Source organism: Pteropus medius, unplaced genomic scaffold (assembly GCF_902729225.1).
Source record: "Pteropus medius unplaced genomic scaffold, Ma_sr-lr_union100, whole genome shotgun sequence".
Taxonomy (NCBI): domain Eukaryota; kingdom Metazoa; phylum Chordata; class Mammalia; order Chiroptera; family Pteropodidae; genus Pteropus; species Pteropus medius.
In genome coordinates, this window is record NW_024353517.1 from 3502537 (window position 1) to 3524902 (window position 22366).

Consider the following 22366-nt stretch of genomic DNA (forward strand, 5'->3'; position numbering starts at 1 on the left):
ATCTTTCATATTAGAGTCTTTATTCAAATATTGACTATCCACTCATATTTAAAAATGAGATACTAACTAAAAACTAGAGCTCTCTGGAGTTGGCTAAATGGCTGATTGTGGGGCTAGGAAAGAAAGTACAAAATGAGTTTGAAATATCTTATGCCAGAAATTAAAGGACATGTTGACACAGGGAGAAACTTGAAGGGGCTTTCACTGGCCAAAAATTGGGAACAATTTAAGCATTACAGTAAATAAAGACAGAAATATAGATGCTAGTAAATAAATATATAGTGTGGGAGGGAAAGATCTTTATAGTGGATCCCACCTAGTAAGTATAGAAGGAATGATAGAATTTAAATAAAAAAATCATTTTGTAATATCATAGTAATTGATATGTACAGGGATCATCAATTGAGCTGAAACTAGTAAGTAAAAGTTTAATGAGGTATGGTATATTTACATAAACTCAGAATACCTCCCCACAAATTACTTATTAATTACAAAGAGAAAAATAGTAACTTTAGGATGGAGAAACCTGCTTGATACCACTGTAACCAAAGGATCAAAGTTAAAACCACCCACAGTGGGACATACTGACATCATGGCCTCTAGATATATTGTACTGAGAAAGACATCATCGCCTAATTCGTATTCCTGCAAAAATCAATAATCTGAATCTAAGAATGTGAAAACTAGTTAAGCTAAATTTAGGGTCCATTCTACAAAACAACAGGCCTGTACTCTCTTCATTATAAAAATGAAGACAGGCTGAAAAACTGTTTCAGATTAGAGGAGACTAAGGATACATGACAACTAAATGCAATGTGACCGACCTCCTCATTGGATCCTAGATAGGAAAAAAATTACTGCGAAGGATATTTTTTACTATCTTTGGAGAAATTTGAATATGGGCTACATAATATTACATAATGTATCATTGCTGAAGTTCTTGAATTTGGTGGTTGTATTGTGGTTAAGTAAAGGATGTTCTTGTTCTTGGGAGATACATACTAAATATTGAGAGGTGAACTTATTCTCTAAATAAGCATTTAGTGCTTAAGCAGCATCCCACACATCTTGAAATGTTGGTTTTAATTTTCATTCGATTTAAAATATTTTCTAATTTCTGTTTTACTTCCTCTCTAACCAGTGATTATTCTGAAGTGTAGAATTATATTGTTTAATTTCTAAATATTTGGGACTTTCCAGATATCTTTCTTTTATTTAGTTTAATTCCATTATAGTCAGAGAATATACTTAATATGGTTTCAGTTCTTTTAAATTTGTTAACATTTGTTTTATGGCCTAGAATATGGTCTATCTGGTTGATGTTCAATGTGCACTTGAAAAGTGCATATTCTGCTATTGTTGGCAAGGAGTGTTGATGTTTCCTACTATAATTGCAGACTTGTCCATTTCTCCATCCAGTTATGTCAGTTTTTGCTTTGTGTATTTTGTCTTTGTTTGACCAGATTCACCAGCTGTTATCATTTTGCCAAATGGCTTTATCATTCTCTGTCATATACATATTTTTTTATGAACCATTTAGTCAATCTCAGACTCATGCCTCTTTAGTCATAAGTACTTGATTGAATATGTTTATTTCTTAAGAATGAGGACACTTACATAAATCAGAAAATTTAATATTGTTATAAGTATATTATAGAATCTTATTTAAATGTCTTCATAATAGTGATTATTTTTACTGTGTACTTTTTTTTTATCTTTTCTTCTTTTTTCAGTACAGGATCATGTATTACATTTAACTTCATGTCTTGTTGATCTTCTTTAATCGGGAACAACTCTTTAGCCTTTCTTTGTCTTTAACGGCATAGATACTTTTAGAGTACAAAACATTTCTTTTGTAGAATGCCCCTTTTGTCTGATGTTTACTCATGATTTGTTTAGAGTACGTAATTTTTTTTTTGCAAAAATATTATATACATGGTGTTGTATCCTTTTTAAAACATCACATCAAGAAGGGTATGATATCAATTTGTCCCCTTATTGGTGATGGCAGGAGAGGCAGTCTCTGTCACCAGCAGCAGTGACTAGGTTGGGGCTTCATGGCTTCCATTGTAGCATTTATTAATTTATATTCATTAATTTAGCATTCAGCAGATATTTATTGAGTGCTTTTTGGCTTAGATCATATACTAGGCTACAGTGGTAAAAGGATATAATCTTATCTTTGTGGAATTTAAAGTTTAGAGGGGGACATAGACAATAATCAGTCAAACCAATAATTAATTCCAGTGATGTCAATTCCGGTGGCTAAAGAAAAAGTGCAGTATAAGAGGAGGGTATGTGTAACAGGGGAGCTAATTCCAGAGTTGGGGTTGGAAAGTTAGGCATGAGGAAGAAGGCAGAGGCTTTCATTCAGTAGCCCTGGTTATTGGAAATAGACATTCCATAGTGGAATTCTGGGATGTCCTTTGCTCCAGATCTAACCTTTGTAAATAGTAGTTATCTGATTTGTCCAGAGAAAGCTTAACCTGGAAATCCTAATCAGAGAATGGTCTGGATCTTAGATTCTAGCAATTTAAGCAGTTAGGTGGTAACTTGAATATTTTTTTCCTGTCCCTCAGTTTTACTTTGAACTCAGAAGGCTATAATAGAAGACCAGGTGGCCGTCGCCATAGCAAAGGCAATCCAGAGAGTTCCTTAACGTGGAAACCTCAGGAACAGGCTGTAACAGAGATGATTACTGAAGAGGGTGGCAAGGGTCTGAGGCGTCCCCATTGTACCGTGGAGGAGGTAAGCCCTTTTAACCCGATCCTTTTTGAAAACTATTTTATGAATTTGGGGGGGTGGGGGGAAATAAGTAATATATGTATAAAAGGATGTACAGTGACCATAAATTTCCTAATCTCTCTTCTGTACCTGGCCCTACCACCCTGTTTGACTCTTAGTAAGTAACCACTGATACTTGTATGTATGTATCCTTCAAGAGATATTCTATACATATGTAATTTAGTCAATTTCCAGATTATTTTACTCTATAAGAAAAAAGAATCATGTTAGGAAAAGATAAGATTATAGATTCTTTCTTTTTGGATGCCTGAATTATTCTAACTTGTTTCTTTTATAAGCTGTAAGTGTTGACCAAGTAAGGGAAGTAAATGGTGTACATGTCTGCTCTTTCCTTCCCTTTTCAGGGCACTTAGCATGATGTCTTCATCAACAGTCTTTTCTTCTTCCCTCTTGAAGTCTTCACTTATTCCAGGAGAATTAGAATTATTCTTATATCTGGCATTCCCCAGGACCATCACCCATTACTACATGGTTTTCTGAGCCACTTAGTTTAGTTCATCAAAGAAATATTTATTTAGGTGCCCACTGTCAGTAATTCAAATTGAATAAAATATGGTCCCTGCCCTCTAGGAGCTTATATATAAATATATAAATAGTTGTACTCAACAAACAAACATAAGCAGAGAGAGGACTGGATGGACTTCAGCTCTACCTCTTAAGGAGAAGTTTTATAAAGTAGGTTTCAATACCTCTTAGATGAGAAATCAGAGATGGGACTGAGCACATATATATGGGATATACACAGGATATGTTCTAGAAATATTAGAAGGTAATATTAGCAAGGACATATTCACTGGCTAAGTGTAAACAGAGTTAAAGGGAAGAGCCTGAGCCCCAGATTTCAGTTTTGGATAAATATGTGCCACTGACCAAGATACCCTGTGTGTTTAGGGGGAAGTTGATGACTTCAGTTTTGGACATTGGTTAAAGTGCCTATGAAACATGCAAGAAGACCTGGCCTATAGAGTTTTGAGAAGAAGGCAGGTTTAGAGACACATTTCTAAATCTTCTGCCAATTGGTATTATGTTAAGTCAAGGGAGTTGAAGACATTATTCAGGGAGAGAATGTAGTGTGAGAAGAGATAATGGGCAGAACCATCGCCATTTTAGGTAGGGAGAAAAATAATCTGCAATGAAGACTCAGAAGATAAGAGGAAATCAGGAGAGCATATTGTCTAGGAAGGCAGGGTGAGGTCAGCAGGTTGACATGCTGAAGAGAGAGGTCAAGTAACATAAAGGCTGAAAAAAATGTGTTGGATCTGGCTGTAGAAGATCATTGGTGACTTTGGTGAGACTAGTTCTATTTTGGAAACTGAATTTTCTGAATATGCAAGTGGATTATTTCTACTGAGTTGTTTTGTGGTTAATCCAGTTCCACTCTCAAAAACTCAAATGCCATCAGAGTCTAGGAGATAATATAAATGAGTGAAGTGGGCTGGAGCCAATGGCCCGTCTAAAGAGAATAGCCCTACCTAGCTTTAGATTATTGATTCAGTTTTTCAAAAAAATGCCAGATTTTTGGATTTTTCTTTTTAATTTGTAAAGTTGATAATTAATTTTAAGAAATTAAAAAACTGATCAATAAAACCCTTCTGTGGTCTGCATTTGACCTCTTTCTTTGTTTAAGATTTAATTATAGGTTTATTGTGCTAGAAGTTATCTAACATGCTTTCTTTTATTTAGGGTGTTCAAAAAGAGGAAAGAGAGAAGTACCGAAGGTTATTGGAGCGACTTAAAGAAGGTGGTCATGGAAACTCTGTTCCTCCTGTAGCTTCAGCTCATCATAGGTAAAGATGAGCTAATAAGATAAATGCTTTACCAGACATTTTTTCCCTTATATTTGGAGAGGGAATTGATAGGAATTATTGCAAAAAGAAGTTAACATTGAGAGAACCAGCCCTGTGATTTGTCTGAACAAATTGTATGTAGTAATGGATTATATAGAAGAGTGGTTTTACAAAATAACATTTTCTGTTAGCTTTAGAGTCCTTTGTTCAAGCATACTCTTACTCGAAATTCTGATATAGAAAAGTGGAATCACAGATTGATGTCAGAGAGTAGAGAGTTTTTTCAACCTCCCCAACATACACATTTCCTATAATCCCTGTCTTTCTCTCTGTCTGCCTCTCTTTCCCCTTCTCTCCTGCTTGTCCCTCTTCCTCTTCCCTCCCCCTCTCTCCCCTCCTCCATATAAACATAGTCCTTGAGCCATCTTAGTGGATGCATCTTAGCACAATTGGAAGCCCTCCACTTTAGAGACAAGATTAAAGCACCTCAGGTCATAAGTATTTCTTATAAGACTCCTTGTTAATTAAATACTCTGATTTGAGCAAATAGATGAGAATGGCAGAAAGAGTTGATGTTTGGCCTTATATCTTCTTGTAAACGGGGACAAAAACATGTGAGCTCAGGATTTAGGTACACTTGATAATTCCAACAAGTGAGAATACACAGAGGGGAGTCCCAGAAATTACATAACAGCAAGTTGAAGGTGAAAAAGTCACAAGGCTAACTAGCTTGTTGAGTGCAGAAATTACAAAGGAATATTTGTCTGGGAAATTGAACTTTGGTTGTGAACTTTAAAGTTTTAATTTTTTTTTAGTTTAGTCAGTCAGAACATTAATATTTTCTCCATTTTGACTAGCCACTGTTGAAAGCAGCAGTATGCTTCATGAGCTATTGGTTTTGTCATGCCAGCAAAATCCTCAAACATATTTGCTTTTTACATTCTTGTTTTTAATGTGTTGTTTCAGGATCCAGTTAAGTGTGTCATTTAAAATTTTCCATCTTTTAACCTGAGTTTTTATCACACTTCAGAGTTTTCAGTCAAGGTGGCATTGGGGATTGAGAATGTCCACTTTTCCAAATAGAATTAGGATTAGACTTCTTTTATTCTAGTCCCAGATGGTGCTATGTTGCATCCTCTTTCTTATAACTCAATGTTTCAGGGTAATCAGTAATTCCTGTTTGGAGAAGCTGGTCAGACAGAGATAATGAGTATTTATGGTAGAGTCTCCTTTTGTATCTGATTGTCTTTGCTTTTTGTGTTTCTAAGTTCTCAGAGAAGTCAGATGGACACATTAAAGACCAAAGGCTGGGGGGAAGAGCAAAGTCATGGAGTCAGAACAACTCAGTTTGTTCCAAAACAATGTGAGTTCCCAGATTTAGCCCTACTTTAATATATTGAACTTAGCTCATATGCATATGAAATTGAAAAAAAATACTAGTGCAAGATGGTATACCAAACTTTTTATCAGACCTGAGGACATTGACTGGGATTTACCCAATGCAGTAGTTTAGTAAAAAAGTTATTTCAAGATGAAGCAGATTTATAAAATACCTCTTGATTATTATTCCTAGCTACTATATATAGTAATACATATGTTGTGAGCCTAAAATTAATTTCTTTATATTCCTTATGTTAATTTCCTTGTATTTCTCCACTTGCTGTCCACTAAATGATAGCTTACCAAATGAGCAGATAGCAGTCAGTTTACACTAAAGATAATATTTAAGAAAGCAATTTATTCATCTTTAAAAAGCAACTTGATTTGTAAAAAGGCTACTTACTGTCTTTGGAATTCATTCTACCATTTCAATGAAAGTCAATGTCTTGATGCTTTGGAAACTACATAAGTTGGAATTCTAGCTATATTATTGATTATTAAAGGAAACACTTAATTTTTTCTTTACTACCCACACAGACAGAGTTGTTGAAACAAGAGGACCTCTATGTTCAGTGAGGAGTGAAAAGAGGTACATGGTTTAGTTCATTCTGAGTTTTCTTTTGTCATTATTTATGAGTCACCATGTCTGAGGAATTGTGAACTCTCCTCAGCTCCAGTAGCTGGTCAGCATATATGGGTACATAGGTAGCTCTTGTGTTTGATGCCCATCCTAACTTGGGAGGGTGCCTTTCTCTCATAGACATTAAAGATTGGGAGATGCAGGTGCCACTTGAATGAGTGTGAGTGTAGTGGGCATCTCTAGTATATGAATAGAAAAGGCAGTTCTGTGTGCCTTAGGATTTTGGATGATAGTTCTATATTTATAGTACAGAGTTAAGTAAAATATGGCCCATGGGCCAAATCTGGTCCACCTGCCTGTTTTTGTATATAAAGTTTTATTGGAATGCAGTCATACTCATTCATTTATATACTGTTTATGGCTGCTTTTAAACTATACGTTGAGAAGATGTGACAAAAACCATTTAAGACTTGCAAAGCCTGAAATATTTACTACTGAGCCTTTTGAGAAAAATTTTGCTGACTCTTTGTTTAGAGGACTATAAACTCAAGGCAATTTTCGTTTGCAAATTATTAAATCTTATTTCTAAAACTAGAAAATTTTCTGGTTATTTCTTACATGTACCAGGTTAAAATCATCTAGTCTGTGATTTCTATATTTTTTCCCTCAGGTGTTCAAAGGGGAAAATTTCTGATACAGAGAAGATAGTTGGAATCAGACTTGAAAATGAAGGTGTAAGTAGAAATCCCAGTTAAATTTTATATCTTTTTACTCTTTCACGTGACTTAGTATTAAAATTTTGGTACCCATGAAAAATAAGAAAGATGATATAAAGTACTTTGATTTCTAATTCTGTTGTTTTCTTTGAAAAAGCAGCAGGCATTGAAGATATACAACTTTAGCTTCCTTCTGAGTTGCTGGATTTTTATCTCTGTGCAGTGACCACCTTTGTAAGAGAGACCAGTTTGCCTTCATCTCAGCCGTTACCTGTGCTGCTTGGCTTCTTTTAGAGAATTTTTAAAAACTGTACAACTCTAGAAAAGATACATGTTTAGGACTTTATTTTCGGAGTCAAGATTTCAGATTTACTTGAAAATAGTATTAATCTTATGCTTAATTGGAATGAACTTTTTCTATATAAGTATCTGAATAAGAAGTGTTCCAGTGATCTCCATAGCAATACCAACTTTTTTTAATAATAGTGACAAACATTCCATATCCAAAAGAAATATATTCCTAAATTAAATGTAAACTTGAAATTTTAGATTACTTAACATTTTAGATACATACAAATACCAAAGCTTAGGAGACAGGTTTGTGTTAAGTACAGTATCTGTTAGATCAAGTTTCTCTTTTCTTATTAGATTTCTTCATAAGAATTAGTCTTAAAGCAAATTCATAGTTTAAAGCCATGGTATTAAGTCATAAGTCTTAGAACGTTCTCTTCTCTAATGTTCCCCATTTCCAGTGATTCAGAGTGAAGCCTAATTATCATTTATCACTCATGGAACAAAAACTGAAAGAAGAGGTCAACTAAGCCTGAGAAAGGACAGGGTAGTGGTGGTGATGGTGGTGGTGGTGGTGGTGGTGGTGCTGGCAATAATTTGTTACCTGGCTAAAGACTACAATCCTGCTTCTGTCCTTGCTGAACCCAAAGGCTTTGCTGTCTGCAATCATGGGGAAGGGCCACAGCTACTCGTTTCCCAGGGCTGGTATGCCCGACAGTTAGCTAGAGTAAAGAGTAATGGTTAAGTGTGTTGAAAATATGGTTCTAGTTCAAAGCTCTATTTTTTAAATAAATTTTCTAATTTTAAAATAGTTTGCCTACCAGATTAAATTCAATATTAACTGTTACAAAGGGTCATGATGAGGAAGGATCTTATCAGAGTTTCTGGGATACTGGCAGAATTCTGCTTGTTGACCTGAATGATGGTTACATAGGTGTTAATTTTATAAAAAACAAATGATACATTAATGTTTCATGCATTTTTCTGTAATATATAATTACTTTTTAAAAAAGAAGAACAAGTTTACTTAGTATAAGGATCGCAGGAGTTTATTTTGTGTGATGGGATTATGGATAATATTTTTTGTTGTTTTAGAACTTTAAATTGTCTTCTAACTATACTGTTTTTAATTCGGATAAGAGAACTAAAAATACTTTTCTTGCTACCTTCAGGGAAAATGATGAGTGTTCTGTTTAATGATTTCTAAGTGAAGTGTCTCCTGTGAGCCTTAGGTCTTGAACACTTTTTGGTCCCTCTTGAAGGGATAGGCAGATACGCTAAATCTACTTTACTCATTTGGGAAATTGCTACTTCTCTTCTCTTTTGAGATAATGGCACTGTTTTATATTTTATGTATTTTTGTATGTTTATATGTACAAGTATCAAACACATTGATAGAATTTAGAAACTTTCTCCTTCAGAGGAGGGGACACCAGCTGGAACCTGACCTATCTGAGGAGGTTTCAGCCCGACTTCGCCTGGGCAGTGGAAGCAATGGCTTACTCAGGAGGAAAATATCAATACTTGAGACAAAAGAAAAAAATTGCTCAGGCAAAGAGAAGGATAAAAGGACGGATGATCTTCTTGAACTTACAGAGGTATTATTTCTTGTATTGATCAGAATAAGAGACATGTTTTTAAAACCATTAGAGGACTATAAACTCAAGGCAATTTTCAATAAGCTAACTTATTGAAGACTTGAATGACTGTTTTGAGGAGCTTCCCCAGGCTAGGGATGAGTATATGAAGAAAATCAGGCCTAAGGGCTGCTTTTAGTCACTGGCTATATTGATCATTAATGGTCTGTAAAGGTGGCCTAAAGGATCAGATTAATGTTCAACAAATGTGCGTAGACATAATTGTCACATATCTTGGAATACACTGGGTTCTTTGTAGAATCTTTCTCTAACCTTAAAATATTTTAGGTCACATAGTATGGGTTTGGCATTAGGAATGAGTTCACTGCAGGTTTCTTTTAAGTAATTATGGTTTACTAAAATGTCCCTTTCATTAATTATTGCGTTGGAAAATAGTAAAAATTTATAGAAAACAAGGAGATGAAGGTAGTTAAAAAGTCTTGTTTAAAAGGTATGCCAGAATCTTGGCTCCTTTTCCATTGCTGTCTTGCTAGGTGGTAGTCAGACCTATTCAGTGAATATCTCTTGAGCATTTACTGCATATTGGGCATGCAGGTGGAGAGAGAGAGCCATAAAATTGAAAAATTGTGTGCAGTGGGAAGCAATATTAACAATATTTGGCTGAAATAATTTCTCTTGGTTTATTGATTGAGGTTTGTAGCTTAAATATACATTTATTTACATAATTCTTTAGAGTAACGAAGCTCTCTGTTTAGTAAGGACTCAGTTCCTAGACTGATGTCTAATGTTCCACTTTCTGCGTGTTTGCTTATTTTCATGTCAAAAATGGATATTATGATCTCTTAGGTATCCTAATTTTCTTTGATGTATTTAAATAAAAGTTTAGGAGGGGAATAAGAATAGCACGAAGATACTTTTATAGTATTGTGAAAGGAGCAAAGGCTAGGAAGTTAGATAGATACTCCTGGCTTCAAATCTTGACTTGGCCTTTTAATAATCTATGACTTTGAGCATGTAACCTAAATTCTATGAGTGTTACCTCTTGTATAAAATGGTGATGATATTTTCCCCACAAGCAGGGATTAATGATGTACTTCAAGCATCTGGTACCATGTTTGGCTCAAAGTGCTTAATAAATAGTAGTGGGATAATTGAGAGTATACTTTATATGTAAGTATTATTACCAAATTATTATTTCCAGAAGCTAATAATTCAAGCGACATTTTTATATAACCATTAATAAGACTTTTGGAGTCTAAGTTTAAATCTTTTCATACATCAATTTAGTAGGTCTTTGTTAGTATATTTTTTCAAGGGTCAGGTATTACAAAGGCAAAAGTCACTTTTTTCAGTCTCAGACTTTAAGTATCTGATAGTGGTTCTATGTTAAAGTAGCAACCTCTGGACTTTCTAATTCAGGACATGGAAAAGGAAATCAGTAATGCCCTAGGCCATGGCCCACAGGATGAGATCCTAAGTAGTGCTTTCAAATTGCGAATCACTAGAGGAGATATCCAGACCTTGAAGAACTATCACTGGCTCAATGATGAAGTAAGTTGTTTTTTTTCCCCCTTTTAATATCATTATGCTTAACCATTTAACACTTATAAACCTTGGGTGCCACTGACCAATGGAAGGAACAGCAAGTGATACTTTTATTTTAGATGAATTCTTATAGGAGCCATTTTATTTTGTCAATAATAAAGGCATATATTGATCACTATATGTATCTTTTAATTTCATTTGAGTAATAACTGCAAAAATTTGCCTAATTGTCAGCTTCTATCCTTATATATTTAGCTAAAGCTAGCTTTGAGTCCTTGCCAGTTTTCCAGTTGGTCCTTTACCTAATTGCTCAGTCTGCATTTTCTCCTCTTGCTTTCCTTCCTCCTCCTCTCATGACGAGTGACATATATACACATTTTTGTAAAACTAGAATGTTTTGTTTCACATTATAAATGTAATATATTTATTATAGAAAATTTAGAAAATACAGAAAAGTGAAAGAATGATATCGTTGTTCAAAAGTGCCACCGAACATTAACAAAATATTAATGTTTTGGTGTATTTCCTTCCAGTTAATATTTTTAAATTGAGGCATAATTTATATATAGTAAAATTCACCTCCAGTTAATATTTCTGCATATTTTTTGTGTGATACAGTTACATACACCTTTTCATTATTGCATACTTTCCCCTCGAGTTCCTTCTCTCAGCTCTCTTACTAATATGCTTCAAAAGTACAATTTTATTCTTTTTTAATCCCTCCCATTTTGCACTGATCATTTTTTATTTTCCATCTTCTGTTATAGCCCTTCCTTTTATCCCTTCTCTAATACTTTCTCTTCTCTAGGTTTCTTATCTTTTAATTCATCCTAATTCAGTTAGGTTAGAAATTTAGTTTCGATAATGTACTTGCCATGTTCTGATGTTTTCTCTCTTGGTATTACAGGTCATTAATTTTTACATGAATCTTCTGGTAGAAAGAAATAAAAAGCAAGGTTATCCAGCACTTCATGCATTCAGTACTTTCTTCTATCCCAAGTTAAAATCTGGGGGTTACCAAGCAGTGAAAAGATGGACCAAAGGGGTCAGTCTCTTTGAACAGGAACTTATTCTGGTGCCTATTCATCGGAAGGTACATTGGAGCCTGGTGGTGAGTTGAGAGAGATTAATTGTTAGAGTTTGCATAATGACCATTTTCTTAAATTACAGGAAAGGCTTTTAGTACACACAGTTATCTATTAGTTTTGTTTACAAGATGATACAGGTTAGTTAGTTGTAGAAAAGTAAAGGTTTTAGAGGAAAAAGCAAAAAAATCTCATCACTCTGAGAGGACAACTGTGTTTTGGAGATTTAAGTTTCTAAGCTTTTTGGTAGGGATAGAAGTATATAATTATATAGAAATGAAGCTCATATCATCTGTATTGTTTTTTTTAAAAATGTTATCTTATAAATCCATGTTGGTACATGTATTGATTTTTTAAAAGCTTTTCCTTTTAGAAATAAAGTTCTCACTCCTATTATGGTTGATTCTGGATGTTGCATTTTTCCATTATAGGTGATAGACCTAAGAAAAAAGTGTCTTAAATATCTGGATTCTATGGGACAAAAGGGCCACAAGATCTGTGAGATTCTCCTGTAAGTAAAGACTAAAAAACTTCACTGTTGCCTCTTTATCCCCTTGTTAGGTGATCTATCTTCTCTCTAATCCTATGAGGCTCTGGTGGGTGGTAGTCTAATGTCTCCCCAGGTGTTCAGGTCTTGACTTAAATCCATCTTTTTGTCTAAAAATAACCTAATATCTGATCTTCACTAATACGTCTTATTTAGTAGCACCACTGAAAACAAATTTGTCATGTGGTATAATATAAAATTAATCTCATTAGAATCCCGTGATTTGAATTAGATTTCTTTGGGATTGATACATTATTCTGAATGTTCTAAAAAACTGTTAGCTGAGGAGTATTAAACCCACTCATGTCTCTGTGCTTCCCATGATAGGTTCATCTCATGGAACCTAGAGGTAATTTTTATTTTTTTATTTTTATTTTCTTTTATTTATTTATTTGTTTGTTTATTTTTAGATGAGGCAACCCTTGGTTGACCTCACAAATTGTAAGGACCTTGTCAGCTTACAATCCCTTATTATTTTTTTTTTATTTTTTACGCCTATAGCACCTGGTCTTCCTAGGTGGTCTCCCATCCAAGTACTAACCAGGCCCAACCCTGCTTAGCTTCCGAGTTCAGAGGGAATTGGGCTTGTTCAGGGTAGCATGGCCGTAGCCTAGAGGTAATTTTTAAATTAAAGCATATGGTTTGTAGGCAGCTATTTCAAGTAGTAATTGTTAGAAACCTGCCTTTAAAGCGTAGCCACTCATTAGCTATGTTAAGTAGTGTCATGAATTTCACAGTGAGGAAGTAAATTAGTAAGACAAGTTAATTTTGAACCTCTGCTGCTCACTGGAAGCAAATGCACATCCTGTTTTTAATTTTAATGAGAATATGGAGATAATTTTAATAGGGATACTTTAAGGAACTTGTTAAATGAATGATAGGAAGAAAAGTTGTTAATAATTAGTTGGATTCTTATTTTTCAATACTGTTTTAGTGTATTTTTATTTAGGGCATTTATCTTAAATAAAAAGTATAGAGAAGAAATTTTTTTAAATCAAAAGATGCACCAAATTGTTTATAAAGCAGTTATTTCCTTCTAGTCTTTTGTGTTTAAGATTTCCTTTACTACATATAAATGATATGTGTGTGTGTGCATATACACATACTTATATATGATCACATGCATAGAAATATTTTCATTGGGATTAGACAGAGTTTTATATGCTGCTTATAACAGGGTACCAAAAAACCCATACTTTTATTACATTCATACTATTTTACGTATGAAGAGTTCAGTTCCTGTGGTTATCTGAGGCCCACTCCATTTCCTGATATCCCTAGTTCAGCTTTTCTCAACTTTTTTTCCATTATTACCTCCACACCCTCTGCCCCGCAAAAAAATTAATTTCTCTATTACAGGAGAAAATAATACTAAGGAATAAGACTTTTCTTTTGTTGGGTTGAGCTTTAGAGGGCTACAAGCCATTGAAATTCCTAAGAGTTTTGCCTTCCAAGAACCATTTTGTGCCCCCTTGGGGGTGATATTGCCAGACCCATTGAAAGGCGTGCCCTCAAGTAATGCTGGTTTACCTTCTGTTCAGATTAGGATGAGAACTGAGATGCCTAGGTTAAATTTGGTAATCCTTTGGAAATTTGGATAAAATTAATTACTCAGTACTTAACTATGTATCTCCCAAGAGTAAGGAAGTCCTCTTACATAATAACCACAATGCCATTATCATACTTAAGAAAATTAGGAATTAGTGATATGTTAATACATGGTTCATTTTCTCATTTCTTCAGATAGCTTTTATGTTTTTTTCCCCCTAATCCAGGAAGCCAATCAGGGTTCGTGCACGTACTTAATGTCTTCAGTCTCCTTTAATTTAGAATAGTCTTCCTGACTTTTTTTGTTTTTCACAGCAGTCACTTTTTTTCTTTTTTAAGAGTCTAGGCCACTTTTCTTGTTTTATGTATGCTTTTTAAAAAATTTTTAAAATTTAAAAAATATTTTTTTATTTTTTAAATTTTAATTAGTTTCCAGTATATAGTACATTGGTTAGACATCTATATAGTTTGTAAAATGATCCCCCCAATTGTTTCCTCCCTCCCCTGACCCTCCACCTAGCTAACATATTCATGCTAACTGCATTTCCTATGCCGTGCTCCCCATCCCCGTGACCACCCATCAGCTCATTTGTACTTCTTTAACCCTTCACCCCATTCTCCCAGCCTCCCAAACCTCTCTTCCCTCTGTCCAGCACCAAATTGTCCACTATATTTGTGAGTCTGATTTTGATTAGTTTGTTCTTTTTATTCCTTAGATTCCGCATTAAGTCTGTCTGACTTAAATACCTTCTAGGTCCATCAAAGCAGTATCTTTTTCCATCCCCTTCCTTTTCATATGTAGGGGTCTTGTTTTCTTATCCTTTCAGCCACTCTATCTTTTGGTTGGAGCACTTAATTCTTTTCCATTTGAGGTACTTATTGATAGGACTGTAGTTGTTACCATTCTTTATTCCTGTTTTTGATACATGTTTTTTCTTCTTAAAAGAAATCTCTCCAACATTTCCTGTAATACTGGCTTGGTGGTAATAAATTCCTTTAGCTTATTTTTGTCTGGGAAGCTCTTTATCTGTCCTTCAACTCTACATGATAGCTTTGCTGGATAAATTATTCTTGGTTTTATATCCTGGGTCTTCATCCTCTCGAATATTTTTTGCCAAGTCCTTGACCTTTTGAGAAATCAGCTGCCAGTCTTACGGGTATCCCCTTATAAGTAATTATTCGTTTTTCTCTTGCTGCTTTTAATATTCTTTCTTTGTATTTAAACTTTGGCATTTTAATTATGATGTGTCTTGGTGTGGGCCTCTTTGGATCCCTGATTTTTGGAATTCTCTGAGCTTCCTGAGGTTTTATATCCATTTTCTTCACCAAGTTAGGGAAGTTTTCCATCATTATTTCTTCAAACAGCTGTTCAACATCTTGATTTTCTTATGTTCTGCTGATCAGACGAATATTTGGAGCCTTAATAGTGTCCCAAATCCTCCTTAAATTATTTTTATAGTCTTGGCATCTTTTTTCTTGCCATTCTGATTGAGTGCCCTGATTGGCTTTCCTGTCCTCTAGATAGGGCATTCAATCCTCTTCTTTATTCACTTTGTTTATTCTTTTGTTTATTCCATTTAATATACTTCTCATTTCAGATAATATGTTCTCCATTTCAGACTGATTCCCTTTTACAGTTTCCATTTCCATGTTTATGTTTTTATCTCTATGTTGGGGTTCTCTACACTTCCCAAAAGTTCACTGAGCATCTTTATAACCAGTGTTTTGAACTCTGCATCTGTTAGATTGCTTGACTCCATTATATCTGGATCTCTGTTCTGTTCTCTCATATGGTTTCTGCTTCTTTGTCTTCCCTTTTTGGCTGCCTTTTCATGTCTGTTTCTATGTACTAGGCAAAACTCCTAAGTCTCCCGGTCTTATTAGTGTGTATCTGTGAAGTAGGTGTCCAGTGCAGAGTCCTGGGAGGGGTTCAGCTGCAGGCCAAATTTAGCCCAAGGCTCTACCCTTCCGGGGCCACCTGTTAAGATTCAGCAAGCAATCCACAGATGCTGTGCTTATAGTCGCCTCAAAAAGCCACACCAGAAACCAAGGCCAGCGGCTTCCACCAGTGTGAGTCTCAGCAAGGAGCACCTGACTCACTGAGGATATACCTGGATGTGGCTTGAGTGGGGCCACAAGTTGGGGGAGGTGGGGTTTCAGGGAATTTTCTGGGTGGAGCGACCTCTATTATCCAGTTTGATGACGTCAGGGATATGGCGGACTGTGTCTGCACACTGGGAGGGGTAGGGCTCAGCAGGGAACAATGGATATTGCCGGCACTTCTGTACAGATTGAATCTCTCCTGGGCCCTCACTCCGACAATGTCTCCCTGTAAATCCCTGGTACCCCCTGTGTGCAGCTGAACGGGCACTGATGCTCAGAGCAAGCAGGTCCGTCCCTGTGAAAATCTGTTCGGATGCAGCCCCTTTAAGAGGTGTCTGCCACTGCCACTGCCTCTGCCTCACTCAGCCGCTGGAGACCGGGCAGCCCCGCGTCCTCGCCCCGTCCTACCTCCTGCTGGTGCAGGGTGATTTCTTGAGTTTCTTTCTCCCTAGTCGTGTGGCTTGTTCATTCCAGGCAACTTTACCTGCTGCTACTCCTTGTTTCCATCATAACTTTGATTTGATCGCCAAAGGGATGAACTGAGCCTCTATCATCTATGCCATTTTTTTTCCTCCCCTATATCTGTTTTTTTTAAGTGAGAAAAAGCAAGTTGTAAAATGAAGTACTTTTTAAAATAAAGTGTATTTTTTTAAGTTGTGTGTTTAGGGGTAGTAGTGAGCTAGAGGAATACATAGCAAACTATTAACAGTAATTCTGGAGTGGTTATTATGGGGTCTTTTGCATTTTACATTGTGTATGTTTTAATTTTTTAAAATAAGTGTGTACAACTTTTATAAGCAGGAAAAAAAATTAAAATTGAAAACCAAAAGCTAAAGGAGATGGATTTGAGAATAGTCTATCTTTTAAACATCACAAAGTCCTTCGTAATCATAATGTCAAGTCTCCACAGGGGTTCATCAGTATATTCTTTTTTTCAGTCAGTATTTACAGGATGAAAGTAAGACCAAAAGAAGTATTGATCTGAATCTTTTAGAGTGGACTCACTATAGCATGAAGCCACATGTAAGTGATAATCATCTGTATTTCAAGCACCTCATTGCATTTCCTGTCATGAGCACATCATTTAGACTTGACTTCCTGCCTTCCTCCCCTCACACAGTCACACTTAGGCATGCATTCTCCCGAAGTGCAGATCCTAAAGAATGATCTACTACTAAATTTTTTAACCAAGATGTTTGCTTCTTGGCTTTTATCTTCTTACTTAAATTGTAAATATTCCCTATATGCTAGCACGTCTCTCACAAAATTGAAAAAAATCTCAATAAATTTATGTCAACTATTTTTCTTGGTCCTAATATAAATTTGAAGGTCTTGTTCAAAACTTAACCTGAGAATTTTGTATATTTAGGTCTTAAGGGTCCCATCCATGAGTCCTCAAGAGTCAAGCATGCTATTTGTGAGTGTGCTTTGGATCTTACCAGATTTGATTCTCAAACACCTTAGAGTCCTAATGGCTTTTTTAAAAGTAACCTAAATGAATTCAGTTTTAGTCAACCTGTATATGGTGGCTCAATTATTCAAAAGCATTTTTATTTCAAAGTTGAATGATTGGAAAGGGTAAGATTTGAAATTTCCTGAGGAGAACACAGACATAAGAAGAGTCTGTTAGGATGAATACTATGTTCTGGGAAATGTAATTTAAAAAAAAAAATTCTCTTTGTATATTGGAGCCTATATAGTTCTCTCTACTCTGTGAGAGATTCTGGGCTCTGGAGAAGAGCAAGAGGTACCTACCATATGTAGGAGTGGTGTGCATTTTTAAACAATCTTTTTTCACAATGATCTTTATTTCTTTGAATGAAATTTGAGCTGTTGTCATTTAGTATGTTTTCTAGCAGTGGAATCACACTCTCTTATAATCTTATTATCTTATGCCAGAGTGTGTAAGGGGCAGGCCAAAATTAGGGCCTGAGGAATGTGAGTTTACCTTACGTGGGTTTGGAGTCCACTGACTTTGCCTAATGATAGGTACCCTTCGCCTCAGGACTGAACTGAGCAATCAAGGCAAGATTTCCTGATTGGTTAAAGCCTATCAAGAGGCTTTTTTTTCTTTCTCCTGCTTGTAGCTGTGCGGATCCAAGTGGTAGTCTTATTTTCTGGCTAGGGAAGAGGAGTTTAACGCTCCAATATTGAAGTAGGTTAGTTGTTTTGGAACCCTGTTTCTGATTGAGCCACACTTAGCCCTTTTCAAAATTTATAAATTTCTGAAATAACTGACTAGAATTTCTGTTCCTGGTAATAAACCTTTCAGTTTGGTTTCTTTGTATGAGAACTCTCACTTTGCTTTTCTCTTTCTTTCTGGAAAAAACATTTTCTATGAGGTCACATACTCCATGTCGTAGTTAGGGTTTTCTATCACATACAGACTCTGTGTGTGTGTGTGTGTGTGTGTGTGTGTGTGTTACTACATTAACATTTACCGTCATAATATTGTTTATCTACAATAATATTTAGAAAAAGTCAAAGGAGTTTGCATTTGATGAAATTTTGCCCCTTCTTCCCTTCTTTTTTTGTAATTTTAGGAGATTCCTCAACAGTTGAATGGAAGTGATTGTGGAATGTTTACTTGTAAATATGCAGATTATATCTCTAGGGACAAACCTATCACATTTACTCAGGTGAGTAAAAAGACCCTTCCTCATTCACTTTTTACTAAACAAGATAAACTTTGAGCATGTTACCAGTGCCTGGCACACTTAATAAGATCTTAATAATGGTAGCTGTGCTATTGTGGTTATTGCTGTGATGCTTGTCACTGCATCTGCTCTTAAATTTATTCTAGTCTTTGGTGACTACTGGAACCGTTTGTGTATCTGAACTCCAATATTCACTGGTTACTGATATTTTTAGCCAAAGAAGGGGGCATGCCAGAATATGTAACAGGGAGGGGAAGTCGGGCTTTGTGAGAACATAAGCCACAGGTCTAAGATGTAACCGTGAATACTGCTTTTCCCTTCTGTTCTGGTTTTTATTGGTTCTCCATAGCACTGCATTTGAGTGAAGATTTAAATATATTGGGAAGTCTTGAGAATTTTTGTTTATAATAATGGCTTCTCAACCATTTTATAACCGAGGACAACCCAGTTAAAAAATATTTTTCTTAAATAAACCTCATTTTGATGGATGGTATCTACCAAACTGTACTTATTGAATGGTAGGACTGATAACTCCATTCTAAGCTTTGGAGCAACATGAAATAACTAAGGCTCCTATGCTGAATTAATATAAATTCTAGTCTAAAATAAAGGTACTTATTAATGCTTAGTATCAGCAGTTTTGCCAAGAATGTGCAATTTTTAGTATGTTTTTTGAGATATTTAAAATAATTTGCCAATCTATGTATTAAGACTTTTCAGGCACCTCCTGCTAGGAAGTCACTAGTTTATAGTAAAGTGGTATAACCAGCTATTTATGAAACACCAGGAATACCTCAAGGGCATAAGCTTCTGACTTCATCAAAAACAGAACTAGTTGAGTTGCAGGTGATTTTGGATTTGTCTTGTGTGTTGCTGCTTTGAAAATTGGCCCATGGAGTGATTATTAGTTAAAGCAGAATAACATATTAAGCAAAGCATCTCGTTCTTTGATGCTTCTAAGTAACAAGGGGTTATTTGTTTTCTGAATCTAATGACATGAGATTTGAAGAGAAGTTGTTATTTGAACAGTATTGGCAATGTACAACATTTGGTAGAGAAGAAATTTTTGGATTTGTTTTTTTCTCTATTTAAATAGAGTTCATGTTTTTCTCATAAAAAAAATCAATATGTTAATTTTAGAATGTTTTATAAATACATGTAAGTAGGAAAGTTACCTATTGTGCCACTACTTGGATATTCACATTTTTGGTACATGTTTTGTTATGAAGTTGTTGGACTCTATTGTATAATTCTGCACCCTGCTTTGATTTTCCTTAACATACAAAAATGCTTATGATACATATAATAAGAAACATAAACCTTTCTATGGCTTACTAAGTCAGAACATGATGTAAAAAAGTCCAGGCTTACATAAAGGACATGGACATCCTTCTTCACTTACATGGTTACACCTAACGGGTGTTGACACTGTACACATTAATGTACTGTTATGTGTTTGTGGATTCTTGCAGCACCAGATGCCTCTCTTCCGGAAGAAGATGGTGTGGGAAATCCTCCATCAGCAGTTACTGTGAGAATGCCCCGCCCACTCCCTCAGCTGCTGGTGGTTTTTCACGGATGGACGTTTCCATATACCTCATGCTTTGTGGGTTAAAAAGTCCCTGCATCACCTCTGTTCTCTCACAGGTACTGAGCTGTCAGAAGTGCATGAAGGCCTCTCCCTGCCCCCTAGTCCTGATTTGGTATGCGGAGGGCTGCTTGCAACCCTGTTTGTAAGGCTGTGCCTGCTCAGAGCCCTGGACTATTCAACCCACACAAGAACAAACGCTAATTAATACTTTTTTTAAAAAAGATTTTTTTTTTCCCTATGAATGTGGAAAATGCAGGATTTATTCTATGATTTATTTTTTTCTGTGTGTTTGTTCACGTGTATTCATTCGCTCACTCATTTGCAAACTTAATGGGCAGTGGCTGTTTTCTGCTGCTCTTTTATGGTTAACTCTGAATTACTTGTTTGAACTATTTATTTCTGAAAAGAATGTTAATCAAGCTGCCACTCCCTGCTGAAGATCAGGAGGGAAATCAGTTGGGGGGAGGAAGGAAGTATTAATTAACTTCTCTAAACGCTGGAGCAGTAACTGCCAACTTGAAGCTGGAGGTCTTTTTTTGAGGCTTGAAAATGCTGGGAGAAGCACTGTGGTGTAGGGCTCTGATTGCCTTTCAGAGGAAGTCTGACACTACAGCGTTGGCATGGTGTCATGGAAAAGAGGAACTGTGGCCAAAGAACTCTGGCTATTCAAGCGTCTTCAGAAGAGAGTCGTGGTCATCCTAAAGAGACTTCCCTTTCTGGAAATGAGTTGACTCGGCTACTCTTGAAACTGGATTTGAAGTAACTGTAAACCCTAAATCTTCATTTTCATCCCAGATCTGGTTGAGTATAAACCTCAGAATTGGAAGGGCTGCCCTGAGCTGTTTATTTCAAAAGATACTATTCAATTTAAAGCTATTTTTCCTCGAAGTTTTTTTTTCCTATATAGAAAGCTGAAATTGTTTCGTGCTCATTAGGGTTTACATGCCCCCATTCCACCCCCGTTGAAATTTGTGGAAGAAAATTTAGTACTTGGGTCTGAGGTTGCCAGTTATACAATAACCTATTTTGCATATGAAAGTTTGTATTTAACTTTTTTGTTCATTAAAATCCTTATAGTGGTTACACGTTTTTAATTTCAGAAAGTTTAGAGTTGGTCAGAACATATTTTGCAAGATCTAGTGCCTAGTGTTGCTTTTCCGATGTAATAAAAGGTTGCCTGGCAGAACCTGAAAAGTATATGCTGAAATGATTTCTAACCCTTTCCCTCCTTAAACCTCCCAAACTTGCCCTGGTACACAAAAGCAAGAGGTAGAACCAGAAAAATTGGGCATGTGTCAGTTATGACTCAACATGTCTGCCATCTTGGAGGACCTAGGCTGCTGATTGCAGAGGTGTACTATTGCAGTGAGTTTTCCCTGAGACATGTAAAAGTGTTAGTATAGGACTTGGGGCCCGTGATGCGGATTGAAACTGCTGTGCCTACTTGATGGCCAAATCAGAAGATGTATGCTTAGGTGATGATTAACGAATGAGCCAGTTGTGCTGTGTCTCCCTCAAATTCAGGCTGCACAGAGAACTCTTTCCTGTGGCTTCTGTTCCTTTCCTGAGGCTGCTGGAGTAGTGCCAGTGAGTACTGGGATCAGGCAGCTGGCACAGCCAAAAGAGAGGTTTACTGGGTCAGCATTACATTAAAAATCTGGTTCCTACCTGGCTCTAGTAGGTTTCATATGAGAATGTAGTACCTTGGTTAAGATTTGTTCCAAGTTGGGTAAATCCTTTTAGGAAAGGCAGTTTGTACTCTGCCCAAATGAGTGAGGCTTAGGGTTAATGTATTTGTATTACATTATAAGTCTTTGAGGGACTTCATAGAGTAGCTTTCACTGAGCTTTCCATTAATGTGTACTCTTCAGGTTAGTTCTTAATAATCTCCCAGGATGTAATGAGATTGATAAGAGCAGAGAGTTAAGTTAGAGAATGGCATTCTACTTAACCCTGACTTCCTGAATTTAACGAAATGTCACAAGCCATGCTTCTCTGGGCACTGACATGTTTCTCTTGGTGCAGAGAAACTTGCTGGTAATAGAATTTTTATATCTCAGCAATTTATGAGAAAAGCAGTCAGGTGATAAAAATAGCTATTGATTTTATCAGTAGCAAATTATCAACATTAAA

At 35.9% G+C, this 22366-nt stretch overlaps 1 protein-coding gene and 1 pseudogene across 1 annotated transcript in view; one reads left to right on the top strand and one right to left on the bottom strand.

Annotated features, from left to right (window-relative positions):
* SENP2 (SUMO specific peptidase 2) overlaps window positions 1-21427 on the top strand; it is a 30250-nt gene extending 8823 nt beyond the window's left edge. The window contains exons 6-17 of the mRNA XM_039850713.1: window positions 2580-2748; window positions 4489-4592; window positions 5861-5955; window positions 6510-6561; window positions 7223-7286; window positions 8981-9157; window positions 10577-10708; window positions 11610-11813; window positions 12219-12298; window positions 16924-17008; window positions 18529-18624; window positions 20115-21427. Of these exons, the coding sequence (XP_039706647.1) occupies window positions 2580-2748; window positions 4489-4592; window positions 5861-5955; window positions 6510-6561; window positions 7223-7286; window positions 8981-9157; window positions 10577-10708; window positions 11610-11813; window positions 12219-12298; window positions 16924-17008; window positions 18529-18624; window positions 20115-20177 (1321 nt within the window). The 3' untranslated portion in view covers window positions 20178-21427. The remainder of the gene's footprint in view (window positions 1-2579; window positions 2749-4488; window positions 4593-5860; window positions 5956-6509; window positions 6562-7222; window positions 7287-8980; window positions 9158-10576; window positions 10709-11609; window positions 11814-12218; window positions 12299-16923; window positions 17009-18528; window positions 18625-20114) is intronic.
* On the bottom strand, window positions 12827-12945 carry LOC120593150 (uncharacterized; annotated as a pseudogene).
* Window positions 21428-22366: the final 939 nt, after the last annotated feature.